This window comes from Mesoplodon densirostris, chromosome 2 (genome assembly GCF_025265405.1).
Source record: "Mesoplodon densirostris isolate mMesDen1 chromosome 2, mMesDen1 primary haplotype, whole genome shotgun sequence".
In the NCBI taxonomy this organism is placed as follows: Eukaryota; Metazoa; Chordata; class Mammalia; order Artiodactyla; family Ziphiidae; genus Mesoplodon; species Mesoplodon densirostris.
Window position 1 is genome coordinate 122231768 of NC_082662.1, and position 23433 is coordinate 122255200.

At 38.2% G+C, this 23433-nt stretch overlaps 1 protein-coding gene across 1 annotated transcript; it reads left to right on the plus strand.

Annotated features, from left to right (window-relative positions):
- The first annotated feature begins 20561 nt into the window (after positions 1-20561).
- LOC132483110 (splicing factor C9orf78) lies at positions 20562-21732 on the plus strand. Its single transcript, XM_060088365.1, has one exon. It carries the CDS (start codon positions 20605-20607, stop codon positions 21472-21474), a length of 870 nt encoding a protein of 289 aa, XP_059944348.1. The 5' UTR covers positions 20562-20604; the 3' UTR covers positions 21475-21732.
- The last annotated feature ends 1701 nt before the right edge of the window (positions 21733-23433 follow it).

Consider the following 23433-nt stretch of genomic DNA (forward strand, 5'->3'; position numbering starts at 1 on the left):
TGGGACTTTTCAGATGTGTTGCAGACATTTGGTATCCTGAAGCACTTGCCTCAGTAGGTGCATCAGTCCAATCAATCACAGGCAATAATTTAAGTGTGATATCATTGCATTCCATAAATTACTAGCATTCCATTTACCATGGTCAGAAGCTCAGCACTGAGTTCAAGCACAAAGACATGACCAAACCAATCTCAAAATTCTATCTTTGAGCGACTGTTTCTGGGGACAATCAGTTTCAGTTTCTGAGTCAATTAGGGTTCAGTTAAGAGGTAAGAATCACATGTAATTTTTAAAGAATGCAATATGAAAAACTGTTAAGTTTAAAACTGTTCACAAGGTATATTTAGAGATAAGAAAAAGCAAACAAAATTATCACTGAGGTAGAAACTGCAGGAAGCAGCTACCAACTCTAGGAAGACAAAGGGGTAAGGATGGAAAGATTACACTGAACAGCTTAGAGGAGTAGGTTATAACTGTAACCCACACATCTGGAGGGAACACTGCTCAATTGGTGTTTGTGTCTCCGAGCTCCATAGAGGGGCACTTAGGACTCGGACCAAGGCCTCTGAAGAGCAAGCCTGTTCCACAAATGTATCGTGATTTCTAAGATGTGCCCCCATTCTACTAAACATGCTCAATGTGTTGGCCACGGAATGTTCTGTGACTTGATTTTGCCCATGAAACAAACACCAATCATGTGTACAAAGAACAGCTAAACTGCAGGATTACTCTCTTCTAATCAACAATAGAAAAATGATTACAAATGGTGCTGAGTTTTATGTGACGTGAGTCTTTGAAGATGATTGCTGTCATATCCAGCTGAAAATAGGGTTTTATTGTTATCTGTGCTTAATTCTCCTAAGAGAGAAAACTAAATAATCTTCTTGCTTGCTCCATAATGGCCCTTCAAGGCCAAAAGTTGTTTTGCTTTTCTCATCCACTTCAGTTTTTTTGAAAAATCATCATTATAAACACTGGTCATTTATTTAAGTGATGTGAGTGACAAGACAGCAGGAGTGATAGTCCTAAGTGATAACCAGAATACACCACTGTCACTGTTTCCACTGCTAACAGCCTGGTCCAAGACACCAACATCTCGCATATGAATTAGTAACTTAGCTTCATAGATGTTTGTCATTTCTACACTTCTAAGTGTCCCTTTCAATATGTTCTTAACACAGCCACAGAGCGATCATGCTTGTTAAAAGCTGGGTCAGAGTATGGTTACTTCCCTGTTAAAAACATCCTGATGACTTCCTATCATGCTGAAGAAAAGGCAATGCTGGGGTTATAATAGCCTTTAATGTCTCGCGAGACTTGCAGATCTCCCCTCCATTCCCTGGCTCAGTGACTGCTACCTTTCTTACCTCGCTTTCCACTCTTCTCTCCTCACTCTCCTGTCCTAGCCACGCTACCCTCCTTGCTGCACACTGTCCACAGAGGCAGGCATGTGTGAACCTCAGAGCAAGTGACCTTGCAATGCCCTCTCCTGGAAAACTCTCCCCAGATATCTGCATGGCTTTCCTCCACATCCTCCTTCGGAATTTTACTCAGATATATTTTCTAAGTGAGACTTTCTCTGTGATTCTAATTAAAATTTTAACACACACACAGACCTTCTGTTCTTATCTTCTTCCTGCTTTATTGCCTGACTTCTCCCACAAAGATCTGAGTTCCATAAGGTCAGGGATTTCCACCTATCTCTTTTTTTTTTCATCACTGAATTCCCAGTATCTTCCAGATACTTGGCTCATAGTATGGCATTAACAAATATTTACCAAATTAATAATTAGATGAGCAAATGCTATATAATAAACTAACAATTATTGGCTGGTTGGAAGCAAGCCTCTTCTATCTCTCTCTTTTTAAATATTAAATCATAACAGGTGGTACTGAAGAAATTTACCTCTTAGGGGGCCCTGACAACCATATAATCCTGTACACTTGTACAGTGTCTTAAAATTTGTAAAATACCTTTACATATATTTATGTAACTAGAGTCACAATAACTAGAGCAGTTATGATTATTTTTCTCATTTTCCAGGAAAGAAGATAGAAGCACGACCATGAGGGTGCTTGCTGAAGTTTGTGTACTAATAAAAGACAAAGCCTGTGTTCATATTATGAGGAACCGGGAGGGAAGGATGTCTTCTGGGAATGAGGGAAGGAAAACCTCAGATTTTGTGATCCCCAAATGTAATCTCTTGGGAAAAAACACTTTGCCTGGAGTACTTAACAATAGTAAAGCAAACAATGTTCCAGGAATAAACATTGGGTCTATTTTTAGTCCAGTGGTATGCACAAGGCTACAGTAAGTCTGAAGGAATGCGTTTTGTATGATGAAGAATAAACTGAACTTATTTGGTACTGTTTCCTTTTATCCACTCCCTCACCCTTGAGTCCCGAAGACCATTTATGCTTATTAAGGCTCTGTTATCTTATGCACTGGGAATAAACAAATGGTAAAATGAGACAGAGGCTGAATGGGAAATCTCTTTGGTGTTAAAATTGGTGACTTAAAATATATGGAGAATATCATAACTTCCACCTTCCCTTGCTATTGCTACATGAGCAGAAGTAGAGTATTTCCACAACTATAGTAGTTGATATAAACTAAAAGATGTATTTTTCATATTTAAGAGCAAAAATCAGAGAAGTTCAAATGCAGAGAAAATTTTAAAAATAAGTTATGAGACCTAGATTCTAGACCCATCTTTCCTGTTAATAGTGTACCTTGAGTAATTAATTTACTCTTACTAGACTTCCATTTGTTTTGTCTTGTTATACTTCACTTTGTTTTGTTTTCCTGTAAAATGGGGTGGGGATAGGGGGACAGTGAACTAAGTGTCACTTAGTTTGATTTAAGATGCACCACTATAATTCTTTGATAGGTTGTTTTATGGAAAAACTATGGGATGGAGACTGGTCAATTTGTCTAAAGTTTAAAGTAGGTACACAGCTTTGGTATGTCTTCATTCATTGTTCATACTCAGTGATATCTTCCTGTGCCTTTTGAAGGAAATATGTCTGATATAGTTCTGGTATTGTTTTCTCCAGACTCTTAAAGATCAGTAAAAACTGGTTATGGGAAACCTAGTTTTGTACTCAGTAAGTCTGGGTACAATATTGGCTGTGGTTGGAAGTTTGCCATGTGTATTAGTATAGATAGGTATATACTTCTTGAGAGATTTGGGGTCAGTGGGCAACAAGGGAGTCCACTAGAAAAAAGTGAAGCAACATGTAATAGTGAAAGTCATTAAACAGAAGACATGCCCAGGCACTGAATCTTGCCTCTTCAGTCTCCTGGTACACTGTGACTTCCAGTTGATCAACTAACCAGTCAATACAATAACATATTGCACACAACTGATACTCCAAGAGTTCTGAGGAGGAAGAGATGATTATGGACTGAAGTCATTAGAAAAGATTTCAGAGAAGAGGTAGAATATAAGAAGGAGCTTGAAGAAACAGGAGAAAATGCATAGATAGAGAAAATAATAATAATGTTTCTGATGTGAAGGACAGCATAAGCCCAGATGGAAAGAAGAAAAATGTCTCTGGGAGTACTGGGCAGATCAGATTAACTAGCATCAAAGATTAAGAGTGGAAAGCAAGAGGGAGGAGATATGGGGATGTATGTATATGTATAGCCGATTCACTTTGTCATACAGCAGAAACTAACACACCATTGTAAAGCAATTATGCTCCAATAAAGATGTTAAAAAGAAAAAAGAGTGGGAAGCAGTGAAGACATGTCTGTAAAGGTAAATTAGGTTGAGACTGAGGATGGTTTAGAAAAGAAGTCTGAACTTGAGATTGTAGAGTTCAAGAGGTTGCAACCTGGTGACCCATGACTTGGAACTGACTTTCTGATATCATTTCTTCCTCCCTCCCTTCCTTCCTTCCTTCTTTCCTTCCTTCCTTTCTTTTGCTTTCTTTCTTTTTTATTTTCATAGGATTTTTAAAAACAGGCTTTGAATGCAGTAGGCTAAGCATGTGTCATCCTGTTTATGATAGTTTCTACCACTTTTTAGAAACACTTTTATTTTGAAATTATTTGAAAGTTATGTAAGAGTTATAGGAACAATAAAGCACTTCTTCATATCCTCCATCTGTACACACACATAGAGACATCTACTTTTTTCTGAATCATCTGAGAGTACATTACAAATATAATAACCCTTTATGTCCTAAGAATTCAATATGCATTTCCTAATAACAAGGGCATTCTCCTATAAAACCACTGTACATTGATCAAATTCAGAAAATTTAGCATCAATATAGTAACATGATTTATTATACTGCCTATATTCAAATTTTATGTTCTCTATATCACTTTTTCCCTAATTCAGGAGCCAATTCAAGAGCTCTATTTTTTTTCATTGTCATGACTCTTTAATCTTTTAGCTCATTATGACCTTGACATTTTTGGAGAGTAAGGGTCAGTTTTTAGAATGTTACTCAATATTTAAAAATATTTCTTCATGGTTAGATTCAGGTTATGCATCTTGGACAAAAATACTACACGAGTGATGTTTTGTCCTTTATGGTACCTCATATCAAGAGGCACATGGTTGGTGACATTAACCTTCTCCCATTATGTGTCCCATTATTGGTGATATTAGCTTTGATCACTTGATTAAAATGATGTCTGTGAGGTTTCTCCATAGTAAATTTAACCATTGCTTAGCTTTGTAATTGATAAGAGATATGTGGGGAGATGTTTTGAAATTCTGTAAGTATCCTGCTCCTCTTTAAACTTTCACCAAATAGCTTTGCCATCTACTGATGATACATGAGCAGGCTATTTCTTTGCTTTAAAAATTCCGAGTGGTGGCAGGATTCTTTGGAAATTTCTATGCGAATAATCATGTTATTTTTATAAAATGTATTTAAATCAATCAATATTTATTCATTTCCCACCCCAAACCTTTTATTTATGTTTCTTGACCTACTATTTGCTAGGACCTCAAGTACAGTGTTGAATAGAAGGGATAAGAGCAAATATCCTTGTTTTGTTTTGGATCTTAGGGACAAAGTATTCTGTCTGTTCATTGTAGGATTTTAATAGATGTTCTTTATCAGAGGAAGTTCCTTTCTATTACTATTTTTCTCAGTGTTTCTTAATCATAAATAGGCATAAATTTTCAAATTTTTATGCATCGATTGAGATGACCATATTTTCCCCCTTTTTTTTCTACTAAGATGGCAAATTATTGGTTGATTATCATTAGACCAAACTTGCATTCCTGAGATAAAACTCACTTGGAACTAATGTATTTTTCATTTTATAAATTTCTTGATTCAATTTTCCAATATTTTCTTAGGGATATTAGCAGGTACGTTCAAAAGGGATATTGACCTAAAACTTGTAATAAATATACTTTGTTACATAAGTTTTGCTGACATCAAAAAACTAGATATGAAATGTTCCTTCCTCCTTTATTTTAGGAAGAGTTTGTGTAGAATGGCTTTATTTATTTAATAAATATTTTATAATTCACTTGTGAAGACATCTAAGCCAGGGGTTTTCTTTGGGAGAAAAATTTTGATAAAATCAATTTCTGCTTTAGTTGTCTATTGCTGTGTAATAAAGCACACATGCAATTACGGGCTTAAAACTATGACAATTTATTTTTTCTCAGATTTCTGTGAATTGTCTGATTTTTGTCTGGGCTCACTCATAGGTTTGTGCTAGGAGTCCCAAGATGGCTTCACCCCAAGTATGTTGGTTGGGGCTGGCTGATGGTTCAGCCTTTTCCTTCATGTTTTCTTTCATCCTGAGAAGTCTCAGAAGAGTGTTCCAAAAGATTAAAAGTGGAAGCTTCATGGCATCACATTCTGGAATTCTGCCAGGCCTCAGTAGTTACACACCATCACTTCTGCACATTTTACTTTTTTTAATTTATTATTATTTTTTTGCGGTATGCGGGCCTCTCACTGTTGTGGCCTCTCCTGTTGCGGAGCACAGGCTCCGGACGCACAGGCTCAGGGGCCATGGCTCACGGGCCTAGCTGCTCCACGGCATGTGGGATCTTCCCGGACTGGGGCACGAACCCGTGTCCCCTGCATCGGCAGGCGGACTCTCAACCACTGCACCAGCAGGGAAGCCCCTGCACATTTTATTGATCAAAGCAAGTCACAGGGCCATTCCAGATCAGGAGCAGGGGAAGAGACTCTGCTTCTGAATGGAAAGAGTAAAAGGACATGCAGAATTTAAGGGGTTGTTGCAGCTAGCTTTGCAAATAACCTACCACAGTCAGTTAAGGCCAGAATAATCCATATCCCTTCCACATGCAAAGCATACTCACACCTCTTTCAGACCCCAAAATTTCATCCAGTCAGGGCATCAAGCTTAAAGTCCATGATCTCATCAGGTAAATCTTGTCCAGATATTGATGAAATACTTTGGATGTAGTTTGTCATGTATTTCCTCCATACTCTTAATGCAGAGACCTGTGAACTAAAAATAACATTATCTCCTCCCACTCATACAAGATATAATGTTGAAAGAGGGATAGGATATTGGCTATAGGTACTCCATTAAAAAGGCAAAAGACAGGAAACTCATGGAACTGCTGGTCTGTAGCAATTCTCACCTCTAACCATATATGTGTTAATTTTACCTTCTACAGGCATAAAGAATGTTTCTTGATTAGAGCCCAGTACTAATCCCTGCGAGGAGTCACCTAACCCATAGCTCTTCTCAGCTCTTGGTTTTTCTCTCTGGGTGTCAGTACTGTGCTCTAGATATCTTTCTTTTTTCGTAGGAAATGGCTATGCTTGTAGCTGACTAACCTTTTCAGCTTGCTTTCAGCCTGAAGAAAGTTAGGGTCCCAGAGATCTCTTTCATTTTCCATTGTCTTTGACCCTTCTTCGTATAATCTCATAGCCCTTCCTTAAAAACTTTTTGGGATGTCTATGTATCAGGTTCTAGTTCATTCCACAAGATAAAATCCATTTACACAATCCATTTTCAGACAGACTTCCCTCTAATTGGAGCAGCATGTCAGGACAGTGCCTTTGAGGTTCTTAGATGCTCTTTTGTTTAGCTGAGAGAGTATAGCAAATATCACCTTAAATCTTTCAAAAATGGGCTTCCCTGGTGGTGCAGTGGTTGAGAGTCTGCCTGCCCATGCAGGGGACACGGGTTATCTTTCAAAGAATTTTTAAAAAGGGTTTTACACTCTTGCCCTTGATTTTATCTATATCCTGGGGTGATTTCTTGCTTTGAGAAATTTACACTAATTATAGAGACTCGAAACATGAAAAAGTTTCATTTTCTAACCTTATGTATCCTTGGTCCATATTTCCTCTGAATTGTTTGGAAACTATTACTGCTCTAGATTGTTTCTCTTTTCTCATACCTTATGCAACTTAAAAAAATTGATACTTTCAAACTTCTGCTCGAGAAACTTCTTATCCTTGCTTTGCTACAATCTATTTTTCACACAAAATACAGAATGATCCTTGTGAAAGTTCATGACAGTTGTCCACCTCTAACACAAATAGTGTTTTTGAGTGAGTTTTAAAAAGCTGTCTCTTCCTGAAGACATTTGCTGATATCTCATGGAGAATTGTAATGGATATACATATCTATGATGTCTACAAATGTGAATGGCAGCCTCTGAAGTTGTACAGTGTAAAATCTGTATAGCTCTATGACTGGTTTTGCATTATTCCATGCTCAAAACCTTCTGATGCCTTCCCTTCACAGTCAGAAAGCAATGAAGTTGAAAGTCCCATGTATGCAGAATATACAAATAATTCCTACAAACTAATAATGTAATTGGTAAAACACTTGGATAGACTCTCTACAAAGAAAGATATAAAAATGGTCAATACGCACAAAGTATTCAACATCATTAGATGTCAGAGAAATGCACGTTAAAACTCCAATGAGATAGTTCTATGCACCCACTAGAATGGCTAAAATGAAAAAAGGCTGACAATACCAAATGTTGGAGAGGATATGGAAGAACAAGAACTCTAATGTTGCTGAGGGGTAGAAAGAAGGATATAACTCTTTTAGAAAGCCATTTAACAGTTTTGTTTCATTTAAAGTCAAAAATACACTTACCCTATGACCTAGCAATTTCCGTTTAAAATATTTACCCAAGGGAAATGAAAAGATATGTCAACACAATGACTTGTATGCAGTAACAGCCAGAGGAAATAATTCAAATAAATACTAATGAAAATAGATAAATAATTTTGGTATGTTCATACATTGGAATACTAATTAACTAGAAGTAAAAATTAGGCTAATCATACATGCAAGAACCTGGATAAATTTCAAAAAACATATTGAGCAAACAAAAACTTACCAAAAGAATGTATACTCTGTGATTTCATTTATATGAAGTTATAGGATGGGTGAAACTAATCCATGATAGAAAAAAATTAGACTGTATGCTTCAGGAGGCAGGGTGGAGACTGACTGGAAGTGGATATGAAAGAACTTTCAGGGATGATGGAAACATTCTATACCATGTTTGAGATGGGGTTACAAGGGTGAATATAATTATCAAAATGTATCTAATTCTCTATCTAAGATCTGTGCATTTCACTGTATACTAATTTTATTTAAAAAAGAATCAGGGGCTTCCCTGGTGGTGCAGTGGTTAAGAATCTGCCTGCCAATGTAGGGGACATGGGTTCAAGCCCTGGTCCGGGAAGATCCCACATGCTGTGGAGCAACAAAGCCCATGTGCCACAACTACTGAGCCTGTGCTCTAGAGCCTGCGAGCCACAACTATTGAGCCCACGTGCCACAACTACTGAAGCCCACGTACCTAGAGCCCATGCTCTGTAACAAGAGAAGCCACCACAATGAGAAGCCCATGCACTGCAAAAAAGAGTAGCCCCTGCTCACCACAACTAGAGAAAGCCTGCTCTCAGCAGCAAAGTCCCACCGCTGCCATAAATAAAAAAAAAATTTCTTTTCTTTTGGTACATGGGCCTCTCACTGTTGTGGCCTCTACCATTGCAGAGCACAGGCTCCAGACCCGCAGGCTCAGTGGTCATAGCTCACTGGCCCAGCCGCTCCACGGCATGTGAGATCTTCCCAGACTGGAGCATGAACTCATGTCCCCTGCATCGGCAGGTGGACTCTCAACCACTGCGCCATCAGGGAAGCCCCCTAAAAATTAAAAAAAAAATAAAAAAGAATCAGTGCCTGGGTCCAACACGATCCTTCTCCTGGCTGCTTCCCCCGTCTCATATCCTACCACTCTACTCCTAACTTACAGTGCCCCAGGCACTTTGCCCTGCTTGTTCCTCAAACCTACCAAATACACTCGCCCATTCTTTTTTTTGTTTGTTTGTTAATGTCTGTTCAGTTCTTCTGCCCATTTTTAAAAAATAATTAATTAATTAATTTTTGGTGGGCTTTCTCTAGTTGTGGCAAGTGTGGGCTACTCTTCATTGAAGTGAGCGGGCTTCTCATTACGGTGGCTTCTCTTGTTTCAGAGCATGGGCTCTAGGCACAAAGGCTTCAGTAGTTGTGGCACACAGGCTCAGTAGTTGTGGCTCGTGGGCTGTAGAGCGCAGGCTCACTAGCTGTGGCACACGGGCTTTGTTGCTCTGCAGCATGTGGGAACTTCCCGGACCAGGGATCGAACCCATGTCCCTTGCATTGGCAGGCGGATTCTTAACCACTGGTTATAGTATTTACCAGAAGAAACTTGATGTCTACAGCCAGGAAGATAAAGCCCATGTGCTCCATGACAATGGTTTTACAGTTTTAACAAAGTAATATCCATACACAGAACACAGAATCCTCCAAAGTTTGTTTCAAGTTTAATTCCCAGAAATTACTCCAATGAGTAAATACTTTCTAACTCACTTGCAGCTTCACTATGTCCTTTTAATTCATTATGCTACTCTTGCTCAGGAATGATCTTCAAATCATTTAACATAGAAAAGTTTATCAAACATATTTTTCCCCAACTGCTTGAAGCTTATCCTACAACAGCTTCTATGACTCATGGAGAAAGCAAGCTATAAGGATTACAAGTGATTTTTAACCTTTTTAAATAACAGAATAAAAAAAAACTTTAGTAGAAATGGTAACATTTATAAGAAGTAAAAAATAAAGCAAATTAAAGAACTCAGAAACTAAAATGAGCGCAGTTTTTCCTCATCTCTGCTTTTGACTCACTGCATTCTTGGTGCCAAAAAGCAAGCAACAGAATATATTCACAAAAAGAGTAATCCATGAGAGCAAGACTGAAGACTGAAGAATCACAGGACTCCGTATAACAGAATCATCCAGAATCATCTGTTATACTCCGTATAACAGAATCATCCAGAGGGTTTAATTAAGAGAAGACTTTCATTATAATAGTTCATCTATAAAAAGTTCAATGACATGGACACTAAAGATTCGTTGTCCCAGGCTTCATTGTCATTGGGAAAGGCTTGGTTCCATAATAGACATCTAGAGTTCCACCTGCTAACTATTCTCCCTCTTTTCACACTGCATAAAGGCACACAGACCTTAGATTCATTTCCTTCTTCCTGACTCCCCTATTATCTAGGTAGACGGGGGTGAAAGAGTACTGGAGAGAGATGATCTGAGAAATAAAACCTTAAATGATGACATTATTGAATGTACTCTGCTAAATAGATTTCCTCCAAATAGCAACAGTGAAAAAGATATATTCCTGAAATACATCAGCAATTTTATAGCTTTAAATCTCTTCCAATATTTTTCTTTGGAAATAATCTATGGTCTTGCTCTTTTCACCCACCTCTACCTTTCAAGCCTTATTCTCTCTGATAGTCCCTCTTGTACCCTGAACTCTATTCACTCATCTACCTATTGACTTCCAAGCATACCCTATATACTTGTTCAAGAACACTTGCCCAGAATTCTCTTCTTCCCCCATGAAAACTTGTAGGAATAGTTCTTTTGAAGTTTCACAAAGCTCTCATCTCTTCCAAAGAGGCTTCACAGTTGTCTCTTTTTCTTTTAAAATACTACTGTAAGACTTTCTGCTTCTAACAAGTTAGCGCTGATGTCATTTTGCTTTCATAAATGTCTGATTTCTCAAACATTGTAATATCCTAGAAATCAGTAACCACAACTTTTATATTTTTGCATCTCCTGAAATTCCTGGCATAATATTTATTGCATCAGTATTGAGAAGGCAAAAGCAAATCCTAGCTTTTACCACTGACAACCTATGTAAATTTAAGTACAGCATTTTACCTCTTGGAAACTCTGATTCCTCATCTGTAAGATTACAAAAATGTCAATTTCAAAGAGGTGCTGTAAAGACTCACTATGACAGTATATGTAAAGCACTTGGAATGGCACTTGACCCATTGCCTGTGTTCAACAAATGATAGCTTAAACAACTTCTGTGTTCTGTACGGTTGAGGTGTAGTAATTATATTCTCCAGATAACTCATTCAGATAATGTCCTCTATTTGGCCTGCAATTAAAAGCAGGACAGCCACCTGTGAGAAAGAATACCTAAGTACTTAATGACAGCTCTAATCTACAAGAAGAACAGCTCTTCTTATGGTGACTTATTGTCACCAAACCCACTTGTCTCTGTGAACAATTTACTCTGCAATGAGTCTAGTATTAGCTGCCAATTCCTCTGGGATTTATTGCAATGATAAACTTTCCAAACAATGGAAAGTCTTCCCAAGAGACATTAAATAGCTATCTGGATAATTTAAAGAAAAACTTTGATGGGAAAATGCGAGTTTTGTTCTAGTCAAGTGAATTGGTAGGGTTTCAGGGCTCTTTGCAGCCTTGCAGTATGGTACCATTCTTAAGCCATGTCTTTCCAACCATATTGTCTGTGACATGGGTGAATTTCTATTTCAGATCAATTTAGTATGTAATCAGTAACTATTAGGATTGACTATCAGGCAAACATGTTCAATTAAATTACATTTAACTGTACCATACATTTCAAATCATCTATATACTTCTTTAGTTTTTGAAATTATATTGCATATTGCAATTGGATTGAAGTATGTACGTATTTCCTTTCCTGGAAAAATGGCCACTCCTTCCTGACTGATCCCATTGTATATTACACAAAGTTCTTTCATAGTACTACCAATACATTATTGCTTGTGGGGGGCAGGCAGCAACTAATATTTACTCATCTTTTAATCCTACTCTTAGAGCCTAGCACAAAGCTGGCCCATGGTAGAGGATCAACAGTTTATTCTTTCAGTCAATTCATATGCTTTCTCAGTTGTTCTTACTCCATCACTAAGTTGCTCTGTGATGTCGAGTAGATCATTTCTCTGGGTAATGCCTCTGTTTCCTCCATGGAAAAGGAAGGACTTGAATCTGTGAAATTCTATAATTTTATGAAAACAAGGAAACAGAATGAAAAGACACATTGAATACAATAGGTTTATCCCTAGGGCACTCACAGATATGTGGGCAAGACAGTCCTGGTGCTCAGCTTTCCAGATCTCATTTTCTTCCTACCCATATTATCTCCCTCAGGACAGAGAGTGACAGTGTTAGTAAGAGCAGAGATAAAACCACCTTCTTTATTAGATCTGCATGAGACCAACAGGCCCCCCATACATGTAGAGAGTCAGATCTTCCTTGGCTTTAATATGGTTAGAGAGCGTTGCTGGACCTCACCCTTTAATTTTTTAATGAACTGATTACCAGCCCCAGGGATCAAAGACTCCTGTTGTTTATCTTTACTCTTTTAGTTTAATGATTTCTGACACTCGATCAAGGTGTCCTAAAGACCCAGATGAAGTTTTGATTGCCATTCAAGATAAAATAATAAAAAAACTCACCAGGCTCTATAATGTCCTACTATGAACCTAAGGGGTGATGGACAATAGCATTACCCATGTTTAAAATGAGCTATCCCTAATCCTTATTTGATAGATAAGGAACCTAAGTCTCAGAGACAAACTGATTTCTTTTTTCTGGGCACTAGTCAAGCAGGGAAGCAGGGTTTCCTCAAAATATTAGGGAAGCATTTTCCTAGAAAAACACTGCTTGATGAACACAAATCTTTTATTTCTATCCCCACTGATGCTCCTCTTGGAATCCCAAGTGCTAATAATTCTTCCTCTAGGATTATAGCAGGTATAGGGAGATAAAACGTGGAAAGAATCAGCTTTATTGATGGCTGTTCAGTAAACACAAAATTCAGAACTTCTTGATAAGTTGGATTTGAAACTGTGGCTAGGATCTTGGGCCAAGCTAGCACCATCTTAACACTTCGCCCTAAATGTAGACTTTGACATCAGTGGGAATGGTAGGGTTTGATTTACTCATTCAAATGGCAAGGAAGAAACTGGAAAATGGTCCACCTTCAACAAATGGAAGAACATCTGCCCTGTTTATCTGCTTCATGATGGAAGGAAGAGTTGCCCCCTCTTATAATACAAGGGGCAGAAAGTACACGAGAGAAGGAGAATGAGAAAAGTACTTACATTGCAATTAAATTTAGTAAACATACTGCAAGTGAAGTTATGCCACTGAGCATGAGGTTCTTGAATTTCAAATCATCTGCACCTGCTCCTTGAGTTGGAACAAAAATGGGTTGAAAGAGACAGGGAGTGTCCACTCCAATAATCTACTTTATGGGGAGTAGAGTAAAAGTGTCTCTTCTATGGAAATGTAAGAAAGGAAGAATCAGTTCCTCCTTCTGGAAGCTTTTAGTTTAGGTCTTCATTTCTCTTCTGCAGTATGGCCAATAAGCCACTTAGTATGTTTATCAAGATTCATCTAATTTATGTTTTTCACAGCACGAAGGAAGGTCTTCCTTTTAGGAGATTAAATAATGCCTCCAACTTTCTACCAAACCTTCAATATTTCCTTGAGAAAGTCATCCACTCTTTCCTCAGATTCCTATTAAATGGGGAATGATGGTAATTGCTGTGCAAGGTTTTTGTGAAGGTTAAATGAGTTAATATCATAAATCACTAGTAAGTACTAGTTATTAGTTTCCTCATTATATTTACCTTCCACTACCTTCTCTCAGCTACCCCTAGCTCAGTACATGGTATTCCAATCAGTAGGTACAATACTACCATTGTTCCTAGGGAAATATGGGCTTGAGCCTGGAAGTACTTAGCTCATTCCTTCAATTTAACAACACCTTATAGATCTCGGCTGACCCAGGACACAAGGCCCCAAAGACATCCATTGGGTTCTCCAGTTGAGTCCTAAGTCTTTCTGCAAACATGGGTTAGGCTATGGTGTTGCAGAGCTAACTGCTGATCATCTAGAACTGAGACACTAGTAGACAACATGACTAGAGACACAGTTGTGAGTTTAATATTTTGGAAACAATCACTACAGCTATGAAATTATCATAAACTGAGTGCAAAGAAAAAAAGAAAGCCAAAGACAAATATGTAAAGAATATCTATTTTTAGATCAATGACCTTTAACCATCTATGTGTCTTGAACCAATCATGAATATTGTCTCAAGTATTCCCACAGAAAATTTAAGAGGTGGTTAGGGTGAGTCATTATAGTTTCAAGATTAAATGGCTTGCCCAAAGTCACAGTGAGCTAGTTGAATAGCTACGAATAGAACCTAGGTTTCCTAAAACCCTGCTAAAGAAAAGCTGCTAAAGTCAGGTATGGTGGGACTGGAGAAAACCTTACTGTTGCTGATGCCAGGGTGAACTTTCAAGATTTGGTCTTTGGAGAAGAAATGCCTTTCCCTGCTCACCTCATTACTTTTAAGCTCTTGGCAGAAAGAAACTGAAAACATAGAAAATATTATTAGTGTTAGAAAAGTGCCAATCTCAGCTAAGCTCTGTTGAGTCAGTAATTCAACATAAGAAGATTGGTAGAGAGGGTAAGAATAAATAACTTCTAAGGTTCTCCGAGCATTTGAATTTATGATCTATAAAATTCCATCCATAAAAGGGAAAAAATTTGGACATGTAAAATTATAGACCAGTTCTGCCCAGGGCTTAGTCATTAGCAAGGGAGTTTTTCATAAATAAAAGGTTGGGGGTGTTTCTGGGTTTTTAACAGACCTAAATGTCTCAGATGTTATGGAAACTTGCTAAGTGGAAGGCACCGTGCAAAAAACTTGATAGGTACTATCCCTCACCTTATGAAGCTTAGAATCAAGAGGAGAAAAAATTCAGTGCTAAAAGTTGTCCAGTAATGCATTCAGATTTTTTTCTTTTTTCCTCAAGTTACATTTATGTAAGACAACATAACACATACCCAGAGGAACTCAATCCTCTGTCATGCCTATAAAACATCTTAGCCAATATATTCCTTGATTTAACAAGTTCTTTGTGAAGATGTTGGTTTCTCAGTGGAGCCAGAGTATATATAAGGATCGCTGAGCAAGCAGTAGATTTTTTTTTCTTTAAGGAGTTTACAAACATAACAAAAAGTTTTAGTTGTACTTTTTTCATTTTTGAATTAATAAAACTACATTGAGAAAAATATGAAAAAGAAAGAAAATGTCACCCCATAATCCCACCATTCTAACACTCTCTGGTCACATCTTAGTTTCTTTTGCTGATCTCTCCTTTTCTCATGGATTCTTAACTATCTCGAGACCTAGGACTTGGTCCTTGGACTTTTCATCTTTTCTATCTTAACTCTCTCCAAAGTGATCTCACTTAATCTCCTGGCTTTGTGTGCCATCTGTATGTTGATGACTCCCAAATGTATAACTCCAGCCTAGATTTCCAGCTAACTCCTTTATAGTTATACCCATCTCCCACCTTAGCCTCCAGCAACCACTAGTATGTTCACTACTTCTATAATTTGGTAATTTTCAGAATGTTACTTAAATGGTATCATACAGCATGTAACCTTTCGAGATTAGCTTTTTTTGTTCAGCATAATTCCCTTGAAATACTTTCAAGTTGCTACATATATCAATTGTCCTTTCATTTTCTCATTATGTATGTACCACAGTTTATTTAAACATTTATCCATTGAAAGATACTTGAATTGTTTACAATGTTTGGCTATTACAAATAAAGCTTACAAATAATATTCTATGAACACTCATACACATTTTTGTGTGGACATTTCATTTCTCTGCAATAAACCCCCAGGAATGTGATTGCTGAATTGTTTGTTAAGTATATATTTAGCTTTCTAGGATGCTGCCAAATTATTTTCCAGAGTAGCCATACCATTTTATATTCCCATCAGCAACGTAGGAGAGATCTAGTTTCTCCACACCCTTGTCAACACCTATTATTGTTTGTCTGTTAGATTATAGTTATTCTAGTGGGTGTATAGTGGTATCTTGTGGGGTTTTCTTTTCCTTAATGTTTAATGATGTTGAACATCTTTTCATACATTTACTTGCCATCTGTATACTCTTCTTGATGAAATATCTTTTTCATGTCTTTTGCCCATTTTTCCAGTTGTAATTTTTTGGGGAGTTCTTTATATATACTTGATAAATCTTTTGTCAAATATGCAGTTTGCAAATATTTTCTGTCTGTAGCTTGTTTTATTCATTCTCTTTACAGAGTATTTTGCAGAGTAAAAGTTAAAAATTTCACTTAACTGTGTTTATTCCAGTATTTCTCAATTGATTTTACCATGATTACCTTTTTTTGCCAATAATTAGCATCTTAAGATAATGAGCATCTGCAAAACACAGATTTAGAAATGCTGTTTCAGCCATTTCCTTACTTCTACCTCTGACATCCAAGTGTACCTGTCTGATGCACCCAATTCTCTCTGGGTAGGGGCCAAGAGCTAATCTGCAAACCAAATTTATGGCAATGAGTGCTATGAGAATGCACCACATCCCCAGTTGCATCTTGTATTCTGTCAGGCGCTTTCTAGAGGCAAACTCAAAGCAAGTAGGAAGTGATTTGGAAGGTGAAAATTTTAGTCTCCGTGGAACCTGGCAGGGAAAAGACTTCAGATTGCTAAAAGAGAAGCACTAGATATAGATTCTAATCCTAGATTTGTCACTAATTGTCTGTGTAACATTAAATAAGCCACTCCATTCTGGGCCTCAGTTTCCTCATCTGTAAAATTGAAAGGGCTAGCTACAGCAAATTTAATATTCTATAATTCTAAATTACACCAATACACCATCTGATTGCAAATATGAATCTTGTCTTTGATGAAGTTATTTCATGATTCTACTTGGAAGCTCTTAAAGGGGGATGATTTGAGGATTGGGTGTGTTAAAATAAGCCCTTAGACCCTTCCAGGGTGAGCCAATTTTCTGCACCACTTTTCTAATAAAGACATAATGTTTTCACTCTGCTTCTTCTAGGATCAAAGTGTTGATGCAAGCCTACACTTCTACAGGTTTCCCATGTCAAGATACTCTGAAATCTACACTCTGGTTCTTTGGTGTTTTATTTCTAATCTAAATCAACATTGAAAATCAGTGATCAGGAATAAATTAGGACAGAATGAAACCATCTTTTCTAAAGTTAAATGGAGCTTGAGGATACAGAGGGTACAAGAATGGGAGAAGAGGAAGAGGAAGTTGGTGAAAAGGTTAGGATGATGACTAATTAGCCAGTAGGCAGATACACATCCATCCAATAAAAGAGTGTCATTAAGATTGGTTTATAATTAATTGCAACAGCATCTTTGCTTAAAAGAAACTTCACACACAAAAAAGTACATAATCACCTAAACAATTTGGTAATCAGTTTCAAAAGATGCTTTTTTCCCAACCTGTCATCCCAATACAGGGGAACAAAGAATACTGTCCATATATGGAGGGGAAAGAAGGATGAAAGTAACTGTCAATCTAACAATGCTGATATCCTGGTGTGGGAGGAGAGAAAGGCAGAAATGTTAAGTGCAAGAAACAAGTACATAGACATCTACAAAAACAGACAGTGAGGGTTGATGTGGAAGAAGATCATCACAAAATCATGCTGATATTTAGAAAACTATTAATTAGGTCAATAAAAGTTTAACAATCTCAGATCTGAAAGGATTTGGAAGGTAATGTTGTCAGCCACCTTTCCCTTTTTTGTGCACTCACATTTCTTTTCAACACAATCATTCATTCATTCTTCCATTTAGCACTTATTTTTTGAAGGCCTACTATGCACCAAGTACTACCATGAATCCTGAGAACACTGAAGTGATTAAGACACAGTCGTTTTCATCAAGGAGCTGTCATTCTAGTCCATTGTAGTCTAGATTAGACAACCAAAGAAATATTTATGAAATAATGTGATGTGTTTTTTGGCAATACCGACTGGGGGCTATTGAAAGCAAAAAGGAAGAATTCTGCCTGGGTGAGTGGGAAACCCACAGGAAGGGGATTTGTGGTTTGGGAGGGTAAGATTGGGAAAGGATTCTTAGGATTATTTAAATCTAGAATTCCCTTTGGGGATCTAACAGCATGAGTTTTGTTCTCTCTTAGGTATTCAACTAGTGAATGTGAGGTGGGAGGATGGGGGATCTTCAAACTACCAGCCTGCCACCAAATGGCAAAATATTACCCTCTTTCTGTTCTTGAGAGCAGCACTATAGAATGTTAGCACTAGAAAGTATCTCACAGAAAGTGACATTTCCAGGAGGAAACTGAGGTCCAGAAAAAGATAGCAACACACACACTCAAAGTCTAACACAGTTGGGACTAAACTCTTAATCCAGTTTTTTTTCCATTACCCCTCTCTCCCCCACCCCATGCCCCTTTTCTCTTTTTCAGGCTATACTTATAACCTCCCTAGGGTGCTAGATAATACTTGCATATTCTGGCTATTTTTATTTTCACGTAATTTTCCCATGAAGATTTTGTTGTTTCCTCTTTCAGACATGACCCAAGACCACAGGCTGGCCTCATTAACTGATCCCTATGGCACCTTAAAGGACAGTCCTCCCTAGGGAGACACATGGATGGGGATTACTAGTCCCCAGTTACTGCATTCCCACCAGCCTTGGCCCTTTCTGCAGAGCTAAGATGCAAGCAATTTGCAATCCATGTTGAGGAAAATATTTATGCTCGCAGCCAGTTTGGCTTCTTCCAATGTCGTTTACAACCTTTGTGGTTTGAATCTTTTCACAGAAGAATTAATTGCTGGTTTTGAATGTTATTAGAGAAGAAACCCAACTAGTTCTCAGGATACTCATCTGGGAAATTTTCAGCTTTAGAAAGAATCGTCAGATGGTTTCAAAAAAATAACTTGACAAATGAATGCCCTTTACAGAAGTTAGTTGTGGGTGGGTGGGAGATGGATATAAATCTGGAGTAAATAGAGATGACTTAATAATGGTAAAGCCATTTCCCCTTCTGTATCTTTGTCTTTCTACAGTGACATTCAGAATCTTAAAGCCAAAGCCCATATTACACAGAGGCAGAAAAATACAGCTATATTTACATGAGATTTGGGAAAGCTAAAAACCCTCATCTGCTAAAAGTTTCGTTCTCCACTGGCCTTCCCTCTGGTTTGGCCTGATACTTTTCTCTTTTAGATGCACACACTTTGAGTTATTTAAACCAAACTCACAACCTTATCTTCAGAAGGAGAATACTAAAATGTATATTTTACTACATGTAAAATCACCAGCATCATGCTAGGCACGGAGCCAAAGTGTTCTGTGCATATTAAATAATGATGATGGTTTATTTCTTCATTTGCTGGATTACATATCTGAACTCCCAGTTTACATCCAGCGCTGTGGTTAAAGATAAACTAAGACAGTTTCAGCCTTAAAGTGCTTACAGCCCCTGAGGAGAGAGAGATCTATAAACAGATGATTGCAATGCAGTGCAGCAAATAATTATAATGGAGGGAACCACAAGTATGATGGAAGATCATTGGTACAGCTGGAGACAGGGAACGGCCTGTGATATCTGACTCCCAAAAGCCAGTGGGAGTTATTATTATGTGAATCCTGGCAGTTGCAGAAGTTCTGCATCATTCATAGAATTATAGGCTGGAAAGGGAGAGAGAACATGGCGTCAGCAAATCTAGAGTGGCCAGTAGGGGGACAGGGGTTTGCTTGAGAGGAATGTATGAGGGGCAGGAGCCCTGAGCACTGGGTACTCAGGTAACAGACTGACTATACCCTCTACCAGGAAGGGAGGTCACCTAGATAAATGTTGGGGAATGGAGGTCAAGTGCAAATTCCGAAAAAGAACACTGAAGGCATCCTCTGGTTGCTTCAAAATATCCCCGTGTTCCACTCTGCTCTTAAACCAGTGACGTATTACCAGTATACATTCTTTCTGTTCCCACTTCTGTGTGTCATCCACACATATCTGTGAGGGGTTACATGGAAGAGAGCTAATTTTTTTTTATAATTATCATTTATTGGGTGCTTACAGTATTTTGAAGTTATAATTTATAATCTTCCCAACAGCAAATCAGTGAGTTTGGAATTACTAATCTCCTTTTATGTTATAAGACTGAAAAAAAAAAAAAAGTTAAGTAACTTGCCGAGGTAATATAACTGAAACAGGAATTCAGATCCAAAGCCTATGTTTTTTGTTCATGATATGGTAACACTTCACAAGTTTTGGAATCAGGCATGTTTGGATTTAAATTAATAAAAATATATTTGTTCCTTGTGTGATTTTTACTTTTATTTCCCTTTATTTTATTAATAATTTATTCAGAGATCTCAGCGCAGGGGCTTGGCGGCTAGACCGTGGGGTTGGTGCGAGTATGCCGGTCACCGGGAAGGCTTTCCGCCGGCGCCGGGCCGACTCGGAGTCGGAGGAAGATGAGCAGGACTCAGAGGAAGTTCGATTAAAACTGGAAGAGACCCGAGAGGTGCAGAACTTGAGGAAGAGGCCCAACGGGGTGAGTGCTGTAGCCCTGCTGGTGGGAGAGAAGGTACAAGAAGAGACCACTCTAGTGGATGATCCCTTTCAGATGAAGACAGGCGGGATGGTGGACATGAAGAAACTAAAGGAAAGGGGCAAAGATAAGATCAGTGAAGAGGAAGACCTCCATCTGGGGACGTCATTTTCTGCAGAAACCAACCGAAGGGACGAGGATGCTGACATGATGAAGTACATTGAGACGGAGCTGAAGAAGCGGAAAGGGATCGTGGAACACGAGGAACAGAAAGTTAAGCCAAAGAATGCAGAGGACTGCCTTTACGAACTGCCGGAAAACATCCGGGTTTCCTCAGCAAAGAAGACTGAGGAGATGCTGTCCAACCAGATGCTGAGCGGCATACCGGAGGTGGACCTCGGCATCGATGCTAAAATAAAAAATATCATTTCCACGGAGGATGCCAAGGCCCGTCTGCTGGCAGAGCAGCAGAACAAGAAGAAAGACAGCGAGACATCCTTCGTGCCCACCAACATGGCTGTGAATTACGTGCAGCACAACCGATTTTATCACGAGGAGCTCAATGCGCCCATACGGAGAAACAAAGAAGAGCCCAAAGCCCGACCGTTAAGAGTGGGTGACACAGAGAAGCCGGAGCCTGAGCGGTCCCCTCCCAACCGCAAGCGTCCTGCTAACGAGAAGGCCACGGATGACTATCACTATGAGAAGTTCAAGAAGATGAACAGGCGGTACTGAGGGAGGCTAAAGGGGAGAGGTGCAAAGTGGGATGTAAACAGTGTCATTCACTCCCTTTATCCCCCTGATAAAAGGCTTCCTGGACAGAAGCCTGCTCATTGGCTAGCAGACAGTTCCCAAAACAGACTCTATCAGTCCTGCTGCTTACCTGCTGGATTTTTCAGGCACTGAATTTGTACCTTTTGAAACAATGTGTAGTTTTCCTATTTGGGGACAAACTCTATTCTTGAGAGCATTATTAAATCTCGTTTGTAAATATGTTGGCTTTCTCCTAATATTTGCCCTGGGTCAGGAGGAAACAGTTGTGTGTTTCAGGGTGAGATAATATCCTTTAGATTGTGGTTTTATTATTATTATATATGCAATCATGTCTCCTATTTTCAAGTATCTGGAGTGGGGTTCAGAAATGCATCCATCACTGTTTACAGTGGATCCAGCTGACAGCAGAAAAATCTAGGTTGAGATCAAAGGGACACTGGTATTTTCTGACTTTTACAAAGTTATCTGTTTCTTTTCATTATGAAAGAAAAAACAATTTCTATCACTTTTAGCACTTAAGTATTAAATATGAAATGGACCCAAAAAAAAATAATAATAATTTATTCAGCTGGTTTGTTTTATTTAAGAATCCTACATAAATATTTGCTTCTCTCATTTGCCTATTTTGGCTTTCTTGAGAAAATGTTCTTAGCTTATTGAAATGATTGTCGGTACTCCAAAAATCATGAGTTCCAGTCAAGTCAGTTTAACAGCTTCACTGGGCAAGTAACATGTATTCAAAACTGGTGAATACTCTAGATATCTCTCTTGTGCTGATTTATAATTTTCACGTCCCTAATCACCACCTAAAATGTCATATAGTTGTTCATTTGAATATTGTTCATTGCTTTTTTTCAGGCTGTGCAGACTGTTTTATATTCTGCTTTTAAAATATTCCTTAATCTTAATATGTGGAATTTAATATGTGGATTAATTCCCTTACATAATATGTGGTATACTTTCACAGTTTAACAGACCACATAGTTGCCATTTTTAATGTTTTAAATGTTTAATAATTTATTAAATATAATAAATTATTATATTTATTAGAATATTTAATAATTTATTAAATATTATCTTCCCAACAGCAAATAATAATTGGAACTTCTGCAACTGCCAGGATTCACATAATAATAATAACTCCCACTGGCTTTTAGGAGTCAGATATCACATGCCCTTCCCTGTTTCCAGCTGTACCAATGTTCTTCCATAATGTTTGTGTGCTTCACTGATTTCCATATCACCAGAAGCAGAACATCCAAGGACAGAGATGAAGCAGTCTGGTTCTGAGCCCAGACCAGAAGAATTTCTGTCATCTTGAGTCCTTGAATGGGGTGGATTGTACATTCTTCTGAGGGCCAACATAAAGTTGTCCATTTCTTGCACTAGACTGTGAACTCCATGAAACCAGGAACATCCCCAGTTTTGTTCAAAGACATACCCTCAGGAACTAAGCAGTCCTGGAAACCCATCGGTGCTTAACAAATATGTTAAATGATTGAGTGACTATTAAATACTGAAGGAAATATAAGGACGTGTAAGACACATTTTGTTCTCAATATGTGCGCCTGGTAGGGGACCCAAGACATAAATGCATGAAGTTGCCAACTGAAGTAAGTGGCAGTTTACCTATTATAAATCTGAGGCCTCAAATTCAGATGTGAAGTAAATTTAACATTTCTGTTTAATAACTCAGCCTAAACTGGATTTCAAGCCTCTATTCTGCTAGTGTGGCAGAAACTTTATGTGTTTCCTCTCCTTTCCCCAATTTCTGTCTAAGACTTGATGAGAGCTTGTGCAGGCCAAGCCCCAGGGGTGAGGATGCTGTCTGGACCTCATTTATCTATGCACACCAGTCATCAATGTGATGACCTTTGGTCCTTTCTTTGCAGCTCCTCTAGGACTGGAGTTCTCTCTGTC